Source organism: Xiphophorus maculatus, chromosome 15 (assembly GCF_002775205.1).
Source record: "Xiphophorus maculatus strain JP 163 A chromosome 15, X_maculatus-5.0-male, whole genome shotgun sequence".
NCBI classification, from domain to species: domain Eukaryota; kingdom Metazoa; phylum Chordata; class Actinopteri; order Cyprinodontiformes; family Poeciliidae; genus Xiphophorus; species Xiphophorus maculatus.
This window is the reverse complement of record NC_036457.1, coordinates 5147563-5163844: the sequence shown is the minus strand read 5'-3', so window position 1 is coordinate 5163844 and position 16282 is coordinate 5147563. Positions and strand designations below refer to the sequence as shown.

Sequence of the window (16282 nt, the reverse complement as noted above, 5' to 3'; positions counted from 1 at the left end):
CTAGCCGTAGCCGTTAGCTTTGTTTGAAGAATAGCCGCTAGCGGGCGCAGCTCAGTTCCTTTGTCCTCTCTGCCTCCTTCCTGTCGAACTACCATCGAAAACGGCCTGTCGAGCTACAACAATTATAATAAAAAATACACAAAAAAGATCAATAGGTTGTTTTTCGTCTTCTTCTGTGATGCTTTTCGGCGGTTGACAAACAACAAAATTGGTGCACTACCGCCACCGGCTGGTATGGAGTGTGAACCGGAATCTCATTCGAGAATTGATTTCTATTGAACTGTGTTCATTTAAGATGACGGAATATTATCTGATAAATTATTTTTCTGTTAAAAAAAGCCCCCTCCTGACCCCCCCCACTTAACCCCACACTTGGCCACGCCCCTCAGCGTGTCATGGCTCCACCCACTTTGAGGAACTGACCTCTCTGGGTCACGAAGGTTAGCTACACTTGAAGCTAACCATGTTTCATCAGGCCTGTTCACTGAAGAAACGGCCAAGCTGAGTCCAAACAGTTAATTCAGTGCTTCTCAATTCCAGTGCTCAGTCCTGCTCTGCATGTTTTAGGTCTCTAGTCCAGAACAGCTGATTCAAATGATTGCATGACCATCAAGTGCTGCAGAAGCCTGTTAATTACCTACAGATTCCATCCAGGTGTGTGACAGAAGGTAAACACCTAAAACATGCAGGGCAGGAGGACCGGAATTAAGAAACACTGAGTTTATTTATTATGTAACAGGGAGGTGATTACTTTTTAACAAGTTATCCTGAACTTATTCTGGTTTTATCCTGAACTTATTCCAGTTTTATCCTGAATTTATTCTGGTTTTATCCTGAATTTATTCCAGTTTTATCCTGAATTTATTCCAGTTTTATCCTGAACTTATTCTGGTTTTATCCTGAATTTATTCTGGTTTTATCCTGAATTTATTCCAGTTTTATCCTTAACTTATTCTGGTTTTATCCTGAACTTATTCTGGTTTTATCCTGAACTTATTCTGGTTTTATCCTGAACTTATTCTGGTTTTATCCTGAATTTATTCCAGTTTTATCCTGAACTTATTCTGGTTTTATCCTGAACTTATTCTGGTTTTATCCTGAATTTATTCCAGTTTTATCCTGAACTTATTCTGGTTTTATCCTGAATTTATTCTGGTTTTATCCTGAATTTATTCCAGTTTTATCCTTAACTTATTCTGGTTTTATCCTGAACTTATTCTGGTTTTATCCTGAACTTATTCTGGTTTTATCCTGAACTTATTCTGGTTTTATCCTGAACTTATTCTGGTTTTATCCTGAATTTATTCCAGTTTTATCCTGAACTTATTCTGGTTTTATCCTGAACTTATTCTGAGCTGAGTAGAGGAAAGTTTTATTTTCCTGAAAGTTAAGAAAAGTTTAGTTTAGATGTCTTCCTCTTTATCATCTTTTTCGCCATCATCTGATCCCAGGCGGTTCCGACCCGGTTGGACCAGAACCAGCAGCTTGCTGCTGTGTAGGTGTTGGGCTCCCACAGCCTGCGGCGTCCACCCGCTCTGCCAGAGAAAGTCGTTGCCGCGGCGATGAACCATACCCCCAAGCTCTCTGCTCCATGTATGGGCGAGGAGCCGTGACCTTTGACCTGCAGGGTCTGCAGAAACTTCTGGTATTGATTCAGAGTTTCTCTAAAGTTTCTGATCCGATTTATTCGTCTGGGAAACTAAAGAACTTTCCAGACAGGGACAAAGTCAGCACACCCCTCTGCTAGTGGAACCAGTTACAGTTACTCTGCTACCCTCAGTAACTTTCTGGGAATTTTTGTAGTTTTGACTGGAGTCCAGTTTTTTGCTTCTGTGGTAGTTTGACTCATTTAAGTGAAGTGAGGAGTTTCTGGAACTTTAACTAGGCCATTTCAGGACTTTTTTAGGAGATTCTTGAGTATTGGTTCAGTTCTGTGCTTCAGTCCAGGCTTGCCTCTCAAATGTCCCTGCAGCTTCTGATACAGGAGCAGGAGTCGTCATGGCGGGTGATCGACCAATCAGAAGAGGATTTGAAATATGGCAAGCACCACTATTGGTTGTTTTGCTGCAGCCAATAGTAAAACAGATTTTTTTTTCCAATTTAATCCTTTAACTGTGACATCATGTCGGTAAACTCTGAATATAACCAAGTTAACCTGTAGTTACCAATAGTTATTTAATCTTAATTTATCATGGATTAATTTATATATTTGTATTTATTCATTTACAACCAGGCACACAGAAGTGATGAATCACCAATCAGAGGCGAGGAAGGGGAACTTATGATGACGCTCTTTGCTGGCTCCACCCCCTTTCCTTGTCACCTGTTCCTCAGGTGAACATCGCTGAAGGTTACATGTTAACAGAACACGCTGCAGTACCGCTGCCGGCCACCAGGGGGACATAAACAGCAGCAATAATTCATCGGTCAAATTTTCTCCTTCCGGTTCTGGAAAGAAACACGATCTGGTTTTTATTTTGCTATTAATAAAGAATAAAATCTAAATATGTCAATTAAAACATGATAGAACCGGAACATTTGAATAATAACAATAATTAGTGATCCCAACATTAAAACATGATAAAAACATTTTAATAATAACAACACTCAGCGTTTGGAGCAGAGCAGCTGCTTGGTGTTTCCTGCAGCTGCCTGTTAGTATGCAGCTCAGGTCTGCAGCAGGCTGACGCCCAGAGAGCCGCGCTGCATCCCAACATGCTGCTGTTCCTCCCACTGAGGCTCCTGCTGGGAGGACTGGCCTGATCTGGGCCAAAACCAGCCTCAGACTGGGAGAACTGGCCGTGGTGCATTCACTGACCTGCTGGATCCTGTCATAGTGTCAGATAAAGATCTTCTCCTTCCCAGCTCCGTCTTGGTCCCTGTTGTCATGGAAACAGACCCGTCTGTGACATCATGTTCAGGTCAGGAGGTTCTGGACCTGCTGAGGGAGTCGAGTCCAAACGGAGCTGCTCAGAACCGCAAAGCAGACCTCCCTCTCTCCTGGCTCTGCAGATGAGGCGGAAAGTTCTGCAGAACTCCGGTCCGGTTCCTCTGACCCAATGTGCAAAGTTTATTTTCTCAGAATGTTCTGGAGCAAAGCAGAGTTCTGATTCTACCGCCTTGGTTCCCTCCAGCTGCAGAGCTAACGAGCCGCTGAAGCGTTGACCTTTGACCCCGCAGCGTGTGCCGCCGCTGGCGGGATCGTGGCGGCTCGCGCTGGCCGGCAGGCAGAGGTCAGAGGTCAGGGGAGGCTCTGCCTCAGCCTGCTGCTGCCAGTTTTCAAAGCCAAACTGAGCGAGGTCAGAGTTCAGACTGAAACAGATTTATGAAATATAAAAGTTTTTTCTAAACAAACTTCTTTGTCCAATCAGCATCACTCCATGCTGAATCTGCCGGCAGTACGAATAGTTATGATCCTTGCTGCTCGTTAAACTAGAAAATAAATCTTTTAATCCCTGAAAGATTTTAACTTTAATACAAATTTAAAGTAGCCAAAGGATTTCTTTTTATTTCTAAGAAATAAAATTTATTTGGCAACAATAAAAAATAATTTCTGGAATTAAGAATAAAATAAAAACCCACAGGAAATGGTTTTCAGTGTGATCAAGGATTATACTTCAGTATTAATCATAATAAATTGATATAATCAAAAGTTAATTCTACATAAATTAGGAAATTAATAATCTGCTGATCTGTCCAGAGTTTAATAAAAGCCATTAACAGTGAGGAAGCCGTGCTGCCCTCTGCTGGTCCGTTTGAACACCTGCAGGTCGGAACCAGGTGAAACATTAAAGATGGAATAATTTAATAAAATCTTTCTAAAAAAATATGTTTGGAATAATTTAACAGATTAAATCAGCCAACAGAAGCAGAGCGGCTCCGGGGGAGGAGCCGTCGTGAGGGCGTCATCGGCCAATCAGAACCAGGGATTATATTTAACTAATATCTAAACCAGAGGGCCGGCATCCTGCATGTTTTATTGGTACCAACAACCTTTTCAGCAGGTCAGTGTTCTTCTAATGAGCCATGATTGGATCCAGGTGCGTTAAACCAGGGAGAGAGTAAAACACGCAGGACGCCGGGCCTCCAGGACGACTTTGGGCTCCACTGAGCTAATCCTTCAGGGAGTAAAGAGACACTTCACAGTTTAGCCTTTTTAAACATTTTAATAAACGGTTAGAGAAACTTTCTTATGCTTTATCAGACAACAGAAACAGCAGCAGAATAAATAATCCTCCAGACTCCGACTGGTGAGTTAATTATTCCCACAGTTCCAACTGAAAGGCTTCAGTTAGCAAATATGTTTTACTTCAGTTTCATCTCTAAACCGGGAAAACAATAATTAGCCAAACTGGTACCAGTAAACTCCCAGTTTAACATGACAGCAGTTCCCCCTGCTGGATAATGATGAGAACAGCAGGAGGATGACAACCTGTCGGCTGATCTCTGCTGCCGTTCTTCATAAATCAGGAAAGGAAGTGCTTCGGCTTCATGGTCGGAAGCAAACTAAACTTTATTCACCCTGAGCAGAAAGGTGAATAAAGTTCACCTTTATGCTCACCTTTAGAAAATCAGAAAACATCAGAAACTTTTCACAGCAGCTCCTTGGCTGCTCCCTCCCTGGACAGCCGGTCAGCCATCTCGTTCCCGGTGTACCCGGCGTGGCCCGGCACGTGCATCTGCAGGGAGAGGGACAGTTAGGAGCGCCCAGCTTTCTGTGCCAGCAAGCCGGTCCGGTTCGGCCCGGTTATTTACCCAGACCACGTTCAGCTCAGAGTTCAGCCGGTCCAGCTCCATAAAGTCTTCTTTGTTGGTGATCGGACCGCCAGACTTCAGCCTCCAGCCGTTCAGTTTCCAGGTCTTCACCCAGGTGGTCACACCTGCGGGAGGTCAGAGGTCAGAAGTCACCTGGCCCCGCCGTCCCCCGAGGTCCATGGCAATGACTCACCGTTGATGGTGAACTTGCTGTCAGTGTAGAGAACCAGCTTCTGGAGGTGGTTCTGCCGGGCCAGTTCCAGAGCCCTGCAGGCCGCCTGGGGGCGGAGACATTACCGAGTCACTAACCAGCTAAACGAGTCACTAACAAGTTATTAACCAGCTAACGAGTCACTAACCAGCGAATGAGTCATTATCGAGTCACTAACCAGCTAAACGAGTCACTAACAAGTCATTAACCAGCAACTGAGTCACTAACCAGCTACCGAGTTACTTACGAGTCACTAACCAGTTAACGAGTCTTTGACAAGCTAATGAGTAATTAACCAGCCAACTAGTCAGGTATAGAGTCTTTAACCACTAATGAGTCATTAACCAGCTAACGAGTCACTAACAAGTCATTAACCAGCTAACGAGTAACTAACAAGTCATTAACTAGCTAACGACTAACTAACCAGCTAACGAGTCACTAACGATTCACTAACTAGTTAACTAGTCAGTGACCAGTTACCTGGTTAATGACCAGGTATCGAGTCGTTAACCACTAATGAGTCATTAACAAGTCAGTTAACAGGTAAACTGAGTGTTGGTTTACACGCAGAGTGACGAGTCTTTTAAACTTCAGACATTTTGTTTTATTCTGAGACTAATTCATTACATTTTCATTCTGTTTAAAATTTAAGCTCTTGTTAGACTCAGAATTGTATTAATTATTTTAATTGAACAATGAAACAAATGAAAGTACATCATCCCCAAACAGGAAGAAATAAAAGGATTTTGCTGCACTGAAGCAGTTGAGCCACTAGAGGGCACTGTACCAGTTCATTCTGACCAATCAGGTTCCAACTGTTTTTAAAGCCGCACTCTGTTCTCGTGTTGATTGGACGGTGATTCTGAGGTGGGATGTGATGGGCAGGTCTTACCTGAATCTCTGCTCTCTGATTGGTCTGCCGCCCCTGCAGCCGCTCTGCAACATTTCTGGCCAACAGGCAGCAGCTGGTTACTTCCTCACAGCGTTAGCAGCTAGTTGAGGGTGTGTTGGTGTGTGTGGACTCACAGTGGGTGGTTCCGGCCCCAGTACACCCCGATCCCGGCCCGAGCCCGGTCCTGCCCGTTGGCTGAGCAGCAGCCGTCGGTGTACACCACCACCGCATCACCTGGAGGGTCAGCAGCAGGTCGGAGGTCAGTCTGGGAGTGGCCACTGTTAGCAGAGCTAATCTTTAGCATTTAGCTCTTTTGCTAACTTTTAAAATGTTTAGCGTACTTAGCTTCCCCTAAAATAATTTTTTTCTGATGAATTCTATAGCGATAATTTAGTTGCATGTTTTGATAACTTTCAGTTGAAAAAAGTTCAAAAGTTCCATGTTGAAGTTTTGGTTTTTAACTGTTAATAATTTGATCCTGTGGAGGTACATGGTCCTGTAGCACACCTGAGGGCACTATGTCAATATGGCTGAAGTTAGCATTTTAGCACTATCTCCCACTAAATACCACGTTGACATGAGGCTACAACTTTAGCTTCCACTTTATGTTCCACCATGTTAGTATAGCACGTTAGCATTAGCAGAATTAAATTACTGATTAGTGCTTCAGGGTCAGCGCAGCTAGCTTTTTAGCTAGCGGTGCCGACCACTGGAGGCCACAGCTAAGGATGAAGCTCTATCATCATCATGGTACCCATGTAGGTGAACCCATCACTGCTTCCTGCTAACGAGCTCTCTGATGGCTTGGCTCGTTTAGGCTGAAGCTCCGCCTCCTCCTCTGGGCGGGGCCTCTTCTTTCCTAGCGGGATGCACTCCACCGGTTCTGGGCCCCGTCTGGGGAGCAGAGAGACATCCGTCTCTCCAGGCCAGGTCACTGATGGGAAACAGAACTGCAATCAGGAACAGAACCGTTCCAGAGGAATCAGATCCAGTTCTGCTAAAAGGTTTCAGCTGATCCAAAACGCTGCAGCCTAGATTCTGATGAAAACACAGAGATCATGTTTCTTTCATTGCAGGTCTGCCATCCATCTGATCGGTCCAGATGTTCCTACCAGAACCATTCAGAGCAAGTCTGCAGGATTACTGCTGGTTCCTAGAGGTTCTAGAGGCAGAACCTTCAGTTCCTCACCTGTCTGGACCGGCTCACCTGTGCTGTGGTCTGGAACCGCAGACGGGTTTTCTCCTCTGAAGAACACCCAGGCGTCTCGTTCTGATCCAAACTTCTTAAACGACGCAGCTGGAAACTTGTCCACCTGGATCTTACACTCTTCCCTGGAAGAACAACCAGAACCAGGAAAGTCATCAGGATTTTAGACAAAACATTTCTACAGAACTCTTTCCAGAATGTTCTTGTTCTGACCTGGTGAAATCTTCAGAACCTTTTGAATTTAACCCATTCCTCCTTCCTAACATTGTCTGTCTGACTCCTTATACTGTTGGAGGACTTCCTGTTTTCTGTCCAATCAGAGCTCAGGGATCAGTGAGACACGCCCACTCTCTCATTTACTCCCAGTAAATTTGGTTCTGATCGGTTCTGGAGAAACTGGACCTGAAGGTTCTGTTGAACCTGTCAAACTCCTACAGGAAACACAAAGATGGACCCACCAGACGGTTCTGATGATGACTGTGTAACAGCTTTTAAATACTGGCAGAGAATCACCATAGCAACCACTGACTGCTAGTTTTTCCTTCTACTAAACTTTCTACTCATACTACTCCGTAAACAATATTGACCATTTCCTGCTATACTCAGTTCCTCCACGGCTGTTTAGACCATAAAACAATATTTCTGCATTAAATTTGTTTTTTTCTGTGTGACTATTTTAACTAAATGCTGCATTTCCGTTGACTGTAAGTGAGAATCAACTAAACTAATGGGTTAAATGTATCCGTCTGTATGAAATAAAGGCATACCATATAAGCTTCACTTTTGATCTAAATTCCTGAAATAAATTAAATTTTACTGACATAATAACTAGACGCGGCTGCTGAGGCGTTAATACTAATCAGCGGTTCCGAAAGCAACAGCCTGAGAAAATACTCAGAACCACCCGGTTCTGGATTATTATTGAGTCACAATAAACCTGGTTCCTATCCGTAATTAGTTAAAAGTTTCGTAGGAAATTCTGACGAGGTAGCACTGCTAGTCAGAACACCGGTACTGATCCTCACCATGACTTGTAGACTCCGGGTTTGACTCCCTTCCTGACAGCGTAGAAGAACTTTCCTTTCGGGTTCGGCATGTCTGAAGCGCTGCAGAACCTCTTGAGAACTGTCCGGACCGGAGTCCAAAACCGGAACATCAGCGGAACCACCAGAGTGTCATGTTGGATCTAAACTGGGTGAAGCTGGCCGTAAACCCGGCTGGAAACCCGACAATTAACAACAGCAATGCTACTAATTTTACGCTTCTTCTTCTTCTTCTTCTTCTGTTGGGTTTTATGGCAGTTTACTGACTTTGTGTATTACCGCCATCAACTGGACGGAGATGTAACTTCAGAAATTAATCTAATTTTACTCTCGCGATATCTTAAATTAACAACGGCGTACATATCTAATTCTCGCGATGCTATTGATCAGCGACGCGATTGGATTAATTCAAGTCTCGCGATGTTCCGGTCTCTTCCTTGGCCGTCGCTGACACAGGTTAGTCGTGTTATTTTCACAGTTCATCCGTTTTCTGATCTTAAATGTCCTTTAAAGCTGTTTTGTTGTTGCTTCAACAACCTGAACTTCCCATTTGGACTCTGATACCTCAGATTAAGATGTTTGTAGCAGCGGATGGTTTCGTTAGAGGTGTATTTACAGCGTAGTAGCGGAGGGACTGTGTTAGCGGGAGAAGCTAGGCCGAGCGTGTGTTCAGTCAGCTACTGCTGGAGAATAAACTGGGAATTAACTAGTAAACTGGTCCGACAGTTTCACCGAAAAACCTGTGAGCTGGGACCAGTTTAGCGGTTAGGTCGCTGCAGGAGGAGAACTGGAACCATTTCAAATCAGTTTACTGGGAGTTCAGGTCGGCAGCAACTGAGACCAGTTCACCGGTTATTCTGGAACCAGTTTAGATGTTCCTCAGTCAGATTTTATTCAAAAATACTTTGTTAATGAAACGCAAATCACCCAAGTATCTTCAGAGAATTGTGGATGATGATGCTGTGGGCAGGGAGGATTTCTGGTAGCAGTCAGTGTTACAACGTCTGACTGAATACTTGCTGTATGATAGTCTAATACTAACAGCTTGATATCCCCCAGCCACACATCCAGCTAGCCCTGCTAATCCTCCTCCTTTGCTTTTGCTGTTCCTCCTTAAATATGTGATGAAATGACCTCTGACCTCTCTAACCCCTCTGTGTCTGTGCAGAGACTAAGGCCATGTTCAGTACCAGCGCTAAGATAGTGAAGCCGAACGGCGAGAAGCCCGATGAGTTTGAGTCTGGGATTTCCCAGGTAAGAGCCGTCAGTCGGCCATCTTGGTGCCGGTTCTGTTCGCCTGCTGACCCGGACCTTTCTCCTCCAGGCTCTGCTGGAGCTGGAGATGAACTCCGACCTGAAGGCCCAGCTGAGGGAACTGCACATCACCGCAGCTAAGGTGGGATTCTGCTGAATGTTTTCCCGACATGGACACCTGGGGGCGTGGCCTCCAGCTCTGTCCTGGTGGCCAATGGGAGCGCAGCTGTGAGCCGTGACGTCCAATCCCGTTCCACAATGTCGGACAGTAAGCTCCGCCCCCGGCTGCCCGTCAGCCGGCGCGGCGAGCGTCCTGCATATTCCTACGCCTTCCCAGAGTCCTTTGGGCCGTTACTGGGGAGACAAACCATGCAGGACACAGAACGCTCTGGTTCCGTTTGGATCCGGATCCGCTCCATGCTGTGCGGCGGCGCAGCGTCTTGCTGACGGAGCGTTCCTTTGTGTTGCAGGAGATCGAGGTGGGCGGCAGCCGCAAAGCCATCATCATCTTCGTCCCCGTTCCTCAGCTCAAGTCCTTCCAGAAGATCCAGGTCCGCCTGGTCCGGGAGCTGGAGAAGAAGTTCAGCGGGAAGCATGTCGTCTTCATTGCACAGGTGAGGGGTCAAAAGTCAGAGGCTGGGAACCTCCCAGGTTGGGTTCCAGACCCAGTTTTGCTCAAGACGTGGAGCTAGCACTGCAGCCAACATGAACTGATCGAATATTCTGACAGGATAAAAATATTTTCATTTAACCAATTCAGATTTTTTATATATTTGAAATTCATAAAAATACAAATAAACATTTGAAATGGTTCCTTGGATAAAACATATTCTTATCTAAAAGTAAAAAAAAATCTGCTGATCATCAATACTAGAGACGGTCCGATCAGGTTGTTTGCTGCCGGTTCCTATACCGATGATCCATGAGGCCGATCACCGATCTCTGCTGATCACCTGGCTGTTAATTTTTCACTTTAGGTATAAATGATTCTGTTATCTGGCAATAAACTGACCTAATGTAGAGCTGTTAGACATAGTTCACCACATATCTAAAATCTTTCTAAGTTCCCTGCTGCAGCTCTCAGCAGCTGCTCGCTGTGACAGTTCACCGTCTGAAGGTTCAACGGCTCCGTCTGGGAAACATCACCACAGTAGCGGCGGTATTTTGTTCCTGTGTTGAGCCTCCGTGCAGCCAAATCAATCAAGTGTTTGTTTTTTAAATATCATATTAGATTGGTTGTGTTGATGCGTTGTGGCGAGCTTCGCCCCCGAGGTCATTTCCCACATCAACACGCAAACGTCCCGGTTCACTCAGAACGTTAAAGTTCCTCACTACAGGATTTGATGCTGCGCAGCGAGAAGGCAGGAGACCAGCTGCAGGCCGAGAAGGAGATACAGCTGATCGATCACTGATCAGACACTTTTTCATGGAAATCGGCCGATTATGATGGATGGCCGATTGATTGGCACACCTCTGATCAATACAGCTAGAGCTGATCTGCTGATTATTGATCTGCATGCGAAAGGTGATAAATTTCTTTATAGAAGCTGAAGTGGAGCAGAAACAGAACAGATCTTCAGATTCATGTCAGATGGAAAATGTTTTGGCTTCATTGCTGCTGTTTCAGCAAATTATCTTTAAGTCTGAATACTCCAGTTACTGATGAAGTGATTATTAAATTAGTTGCTGATTATTTAAATAATTGATTAATCATTTCATTTTTAGTAGGAATGAATCTTTCACAATAAAAGTCTGGATCTGCTGAATCGTTCAGTAACGTTTGGTTGACTGATTGGTCAGCTGATCACTTCAGTCATGACTGCAGAAATTTAATTTAATATAATTTACCAAAAATACAAACATCCCATTAAAGAAAATGCTGAAGTTTGTTTTTCTATAGTTTAAGACCAAAAAGAGAAAGAAGTTTCTCAAAGCTTTAAAATGGCAGAATGTTTAAAAAATTGACATCTATTTTCAAAATGATGTAATATTTTAATCTCTTAGTTTCATTTAGTTGGACTGAAACCAGAATCTATGGAGGACAGATCCTGCCAAAACTGGCCATAAATACATAGCTTGATAAAGTGATGTGGCAAATATGGCCGCCAAAATATCAGAATTAATACAGGTGAAAACTGGAAATATCAGACAAAAAATTTAGAAATAAAAGAGCAAACAGGATTTAAACTAAAATGGAAACTACTGATAAATACCGTTTAATCTGTTACTTTTTAGTCAGTTAAGTTGATTATAAAAATCATTTATAATAAACTGAAATGTAATCTTTTCTAGGGTTAAAGTTCAGAATTATGTGCCTGCAGCTGATTTTTTTCCCTTTAAGTAAAAAATGAGAATAGCTTTTGGGTTGTTTATTATTGGTGTTTTTTCTGTTAGCTGAAAGTGAATGAGGGAGTTTGATCCTCCTGTAGTTCTAAGAGCCGTTTGGATCCCGCCTGAGCTTTTTACCGTGTGCGGTTCTGCCGGGTCGCCGGTTCTGGAGCTTTTTTTCTGTGGTTTGGCGAACCGGAGAGCTGAGGAGTGACCCGGTTGGACGCCATGATATCTGCTGCCTGAACCTGGGGATCTCCGACCTGCCATGGGTCACAGAGGCTCTGCTTTCATGTCTTTATTATTTAACATAATTTAATATCAAAACGTTTGCTGTCCTCTGATCACTGAGGTGTTGGGGTAGGGGTCAGAGGTTAGGGGTTAGAGGTTAGGGTTAGGGTGTCATAAAGGTTGAGCAACAACATTCATGTCTGTGTCAAAGTCCCAGGCTCTGATCTGGACGTTTTGCATTTCCTGTTTATGCGTCAATATTCCCAGTGTGAACTGGTGCAGCTCCAGTTCCCGACATGGACATCTGGGGGCGTGGCCTCCAGCTCTGTCCTGGTGGCCAATGGGAGCGCAGCTATGAGCCGTGACGTCCAATCCCGTTCCACAATGTCGGACAGTAAGCTCCGCCCCCGGCTGCTCAACGGCCGGCGCGGCGAGCATCCTGCATATTCCTACGCCTTCCCAGAGTCCTTTGGGCCGTTACTGGGGAGACAAACCATGCAGGACACAGAACACTCTGGATCCGTCCAGTTCCGGTCCAGGTTCTGCTCCTCTGATCAGGTATTGATTATTGATCACTGCTGTTTGTTTTCCAGAGGAGGATTCTTCCCAAACCCACCAGGAAAAGTCGCACCAAGAATAAGCAGAAGCGTCCCAGGAGGTGAGTGGACCAGAACCGCTCAGTTTCAGAACTTGGACCCAGATTAGACCTGAGGGGAAAACAGACCGGTCTCCAGAGATCAGAACCGGTTCTGATTCTCAGGTCTGGACCTACTGGAGGATTAGTAGAACCAGAACCAGAGATGTTGGGTCAGTTCTGATTGGATCAGAGGTTCTGTAGCGGTTTTACAGAACTCCTGAGGAGCCAAACAGGGAAGGGTCAAAGGTCAGGGTTTGGTCCTTCACAGTTCAGCGGCTCGACCCGATTGGTTCTGCTGTCAAGAACAGACCGGAGAGAGTAGTGATGATGTCATCAGCAGGAAGCTGTGTGATTGGTCAGAACTCTGGATTTAAATGTTAACGAACATTTTCAGATTCAAAAATCGTTTTCCCGACATGGACACCTGGGGGCGTGGCCTCCAGCTCTGTCCTGGTGGCCAATGGGAGCGCAGCTCTGAGCCGTGACGTCCAATCCCGTTCCACAATGTCGGACAGTAAGCTCCGCCCCCTGCTGCCCGTCGGCCGGCGCGGCGAGCGTCCTGCATATTCCTACGCCTTCCCAGAGTCCTTTGGGCCGTTACTGGGGAGACAAACCATGCAGGACACAGAACACTCACAAACATTGTTGTTTGTGATGTCAGAATGATGTCATCATTTTTTATTGACTCAATAATTAGCATACACCCTGTTTTCAAGCTAACTGTCCAGCTTAGATATTTGGCAAGCTAATTAGCTTCAAGCTAATTAAGCTAAGCATTTAGTCTGAATTTGTGACATTTATAAATGAATGAAAAAAAAAAAAAAGTGACTGAAAAACAAACTTCCTCTGATCCACCCAGTCGAACTTTGACCTCCGTCCATGACGCCATCTTGGAGGACCTGGTGTTCCCCAGTGAGATCGTCGGGAAGCGGATCCGGGTCAAGCTAGACAGCAGCCGGCTCATCAAGGTCCACCTGGACAAGGCCCAGCAGAACAACGTGGAACACAAAGTGAGTGGTTCTGTTCAGACTGGACCGGAACCGGGCCAGCCGGGTTCTGATTCTGGTTTTGAAATGTTTGAGGAATCAAACTGGGTTCTAGTTCTGTTTTCATGTGGCTTAGATCTTTGGGAGTGGGCGTGGCCACCATGATGAACTATGGCAGGCCGTTTTGTCATACAATCGGCTGCAACACTTCATTCCAGATTTGTGTTTCTTTCTAGAAAAGCTGGATTTCCAGATCCATAAAGATGTTTTTAAATTGGTTCCAAACAACTAAAGGTTAAATAAACCAAAGTCAAAGGTCATCCTGCTGAACTCTGACAAATCTGTGCAGGCAGCTGTTTGGACAGCTCAGTACAGTTAACGGACTCTTTGCAAGTCCGGCGCTGATGTCACATCCGCCTAAGCGAAATGCAGCTCTCTTGTTTCCGCTTTGAGTTACCATGACAGCTAGAAAAGACAAAGTCGTATTTCAGACGCAAATAAAACAATGCTATGAACATTGCTGTCTTCCTAATATAATGGGCTTTTAAGTTTTCATGGATTTCCAAGCGATCCTGAATTAAGAAGACGGTGGCTTGTAAATATTCGTCGCTACCAGTTAAAGCTAACGCCGCACAGCAAAGTGATAGGTTTATTTTGTCATAACCTGCAAAGAATCAGCCAGAGACAGAGATTAGGTTTCTTTTAATTTCTTTTCTGCAGAATAGGAGAATTGAGAACAGACGCGACGAATCGCTGTCAAACACTGTCTGGACTCAATTCTGCCAGTTCTTTCTTTGCATTTCTCTTTATTGTATAGAAAAAGGAGGTTGGGCTTCTTCACACAGTCACACAGAGAATTGACCAACCGTCTTTACATTCTGGAGCCTCCTATGGACATGCCCTTACAAGGGCATGTGACTGACCACAACTAATCAGTTACATATGGAACTAATAACACATGAATGTTTAACGTTTTTAGCTTCCAAGCAAACATCCTAAACAAAGTTAATAATATACTACACTACAAAAGAAAGAGAAGTTAAGTAAATATAAAAAGAAGAATAATAGAGTAATAATATGAAAAGAATAATATGAAAGAATAATATGAAAGAATAATATGAAAACATAACTTGTAAAATAAACTCATGAGTAAATGAACAGGAGGATAATTTTCCTAACACAAAGTTTACAGCCTTCACTTCACTCCGGATCAACTTCTTCAGCCTAAAGAAGAAGGTAAAGGAGCCTCCTGTGTTATTTCCATGTAATCACTTCTGTATTCAGCCTGAAAGAGTTTATGGGAACGAGAGAGGAGACCAGAGCCAGACAGCAGAGCAACTGATCCGCCTGTACACACTGCTGTAAACACCGTCCTGCTTCACAAGAAGCATGCAAAACTAATAAAGCGAAGTAACAGGGAGACCTTAAGGAACACGGCCATATTTTTCTAAAAGCAACAACTTTGAACCTGAACCGTCAGCTGAACTAGAACTCCGACACCAGAGCTGCTCTACTGTTAAGCTATGGGCTTGTTGTTCCTCAGGCTTCAGAAGCAAAAAGCCTGAACCGTAAAATCCCCGTTACTTGGTCTCTGACACTAACGACAATAAACACACGTAATATACTTGACAATAAGGTAAAAACATTGTCCGTTAGAATGGATGAAAAATGTTTAAATACTTAAATAGCACATTTTTACAAGAAAAATGTCTAGCATAAGCTAAAGCTAATGTTAGTTAATGTTTAAAGAAAGTAAAACTCACCTTCGTATTTGTGTATAACGAGGCGAACATCTTAAAACTTTTCTCCAGCTACATGTTGGGGCTTCAGATCGATGTTCATCATTAACTGTTACCTTGGAAACACCCAGTGGAAAGAGACATTTTCACCAGACTGGAAACGATCGAGCCGCTTTTCCCCGAACGCTGAGGAGCAAAGAGCCTGTTCAGAAATCCTGACTGATCTTAATGACTGTGATGCTGCTGTAACCATAGCAACCATCAGTTCCCGACATGGACACCTGGGGGCGTGGCCTCCAGCTCTGTCCTGGTGGCCAATGGGAGCGCAGCTCTGAGCCGTGACGTCCAATCCCGTTCCACAATGTCGGACAGTAAGCTCCGCCCCCGGCTGCCCGTCGGCCGGCGCGGCGAGCGTCCTGCATATTCCTACGCCTTCCCAGAGTCCTTTGGGCCGTTACTGGGGAGACAAACCATGCAGGACACAAAACGCTCCGAATCCGTCTGGAGGGAAAACTAACAGTTTATTTCTGTAATTCATCAGAACCGTAAAAATAGTTCAGGATTAGAGAGAACAAGAAATAAAGATAAAAATAATTTAACTGCATTTTTCCAGACAGCTTCTGAAAAACTGAGATTAAGTCAAAATGTGCCAGTGGATAAGAAACAAAATAATAATTAGTGTTTGCCATCTGATAATACCTTCAGTTAATCTAAAGGTGATTATGATAAAAGTAAAGATGGTTTAGTCCACCAGAGGGCGCTCACCGTCCCTCCAGTCCAACACTTTCTACTGAATTATAACTTTAGGAAAATCGCTCATCTGATATTTTAATTAATATAAATGTTTTAGTTTGAGACCAGGTTCTGCTCTGACCTCTGTGCAGGTGGAGACGTTCTCTGGAGTCTATAAGAAGCTGACGGGGAAAGACGTCGTGTTTGAATTCCCAGAATTCCAGCTGTAAACGCGCCGGACTCAATAAAGTTGTTTTCTGTCACTTT

General features: G+C 44.3%; 2 protein-coding genes and 4 non-coding genes across 6 annotated transcripts; 5 read left to right on the top strand and 1 right to left on the bottom strand.

Moving 5' to 3' along the window:
• Positions 1-4146: 4146 nt before the first annotated feature.
• Positions 4147-8377, bottom strand: rnaseh1 (ribonuclease H1). Its single transcript, XM_005814881.2, has 8 exons — positions 8091-8377; positions 7066-7190; positions 6613-6792; positions 5993-6092; positions 5859-5913; positions 4949-5033; positions 4756-4880; positions 4147-4679 (listed from the first exon to the last, which is right to left on the bottom strand). The coding sequence occupies exons 1-8, from the start codon at positions 8219-8221 to the stop codon at positions 4593-4595; spliced, it is 888 nt and encodes a 295-aa protein (XP_005814938.1). The 5' UTR covers positions 8222-8377; the 3' UTR covers positions 4147-4592.
• A 148-nt stretch (positions 8378-8525) lies between these two features.
• Positions 8526-16278, top strand: rps7 (ribosomal protein S7). Its single transcript, XM_023347489.1, has 7 exons — positions 8526-8564; positions 9277-9362; positions 9433-9504; positions 9833-9976; positions 12515-12579; positions 13418-13568; positions 16168-16278. Exons 2-7 carry the CDS (start codon positions 9288-9290, stop codon positions 16243-16245), a joined length of 585 nt encoding a protein of 194 aa, XP_023203257.1. The 5' UTR covers positions 8526-8564; positions 9277-9287; the 3' UTR covers positions 16246-16278.
• Positions 9528-9746, top strand: LOC111611476. Its single transcript, XR_002754073.1, has one exon. It is a non-coding gene; the product is annotated as a small nucleolar RNA SNORA73 family (small nucleolar RNA).
• LOC111611473 lies at positions 12213-12431 on the top strand. Its single transcript, XR_002754070.1, has one exon. It is a non-coding gene; the product is annotated as a small nucleolar RNA SNORA73 family (small nucleolar RNA).
• Positions 12970-13188, top strand: LOC111611475. The gene has a single exon (XR_002754072.1). It is a non-coding gene; the product is annotated as a small nucleolar RNA SNORA73 family (small nucleolar RNA).
• Positions 15552-15770, top strand: LOC111611474. Its single transcript, XR_002754071.1, has one exon. It is a non-coding gene; the product is annotated as a small nucleolar RNA SNORA73 family (small nucleolar RNA).
• Positions 16279-16282: the final 4 nt, after the last annotated feature.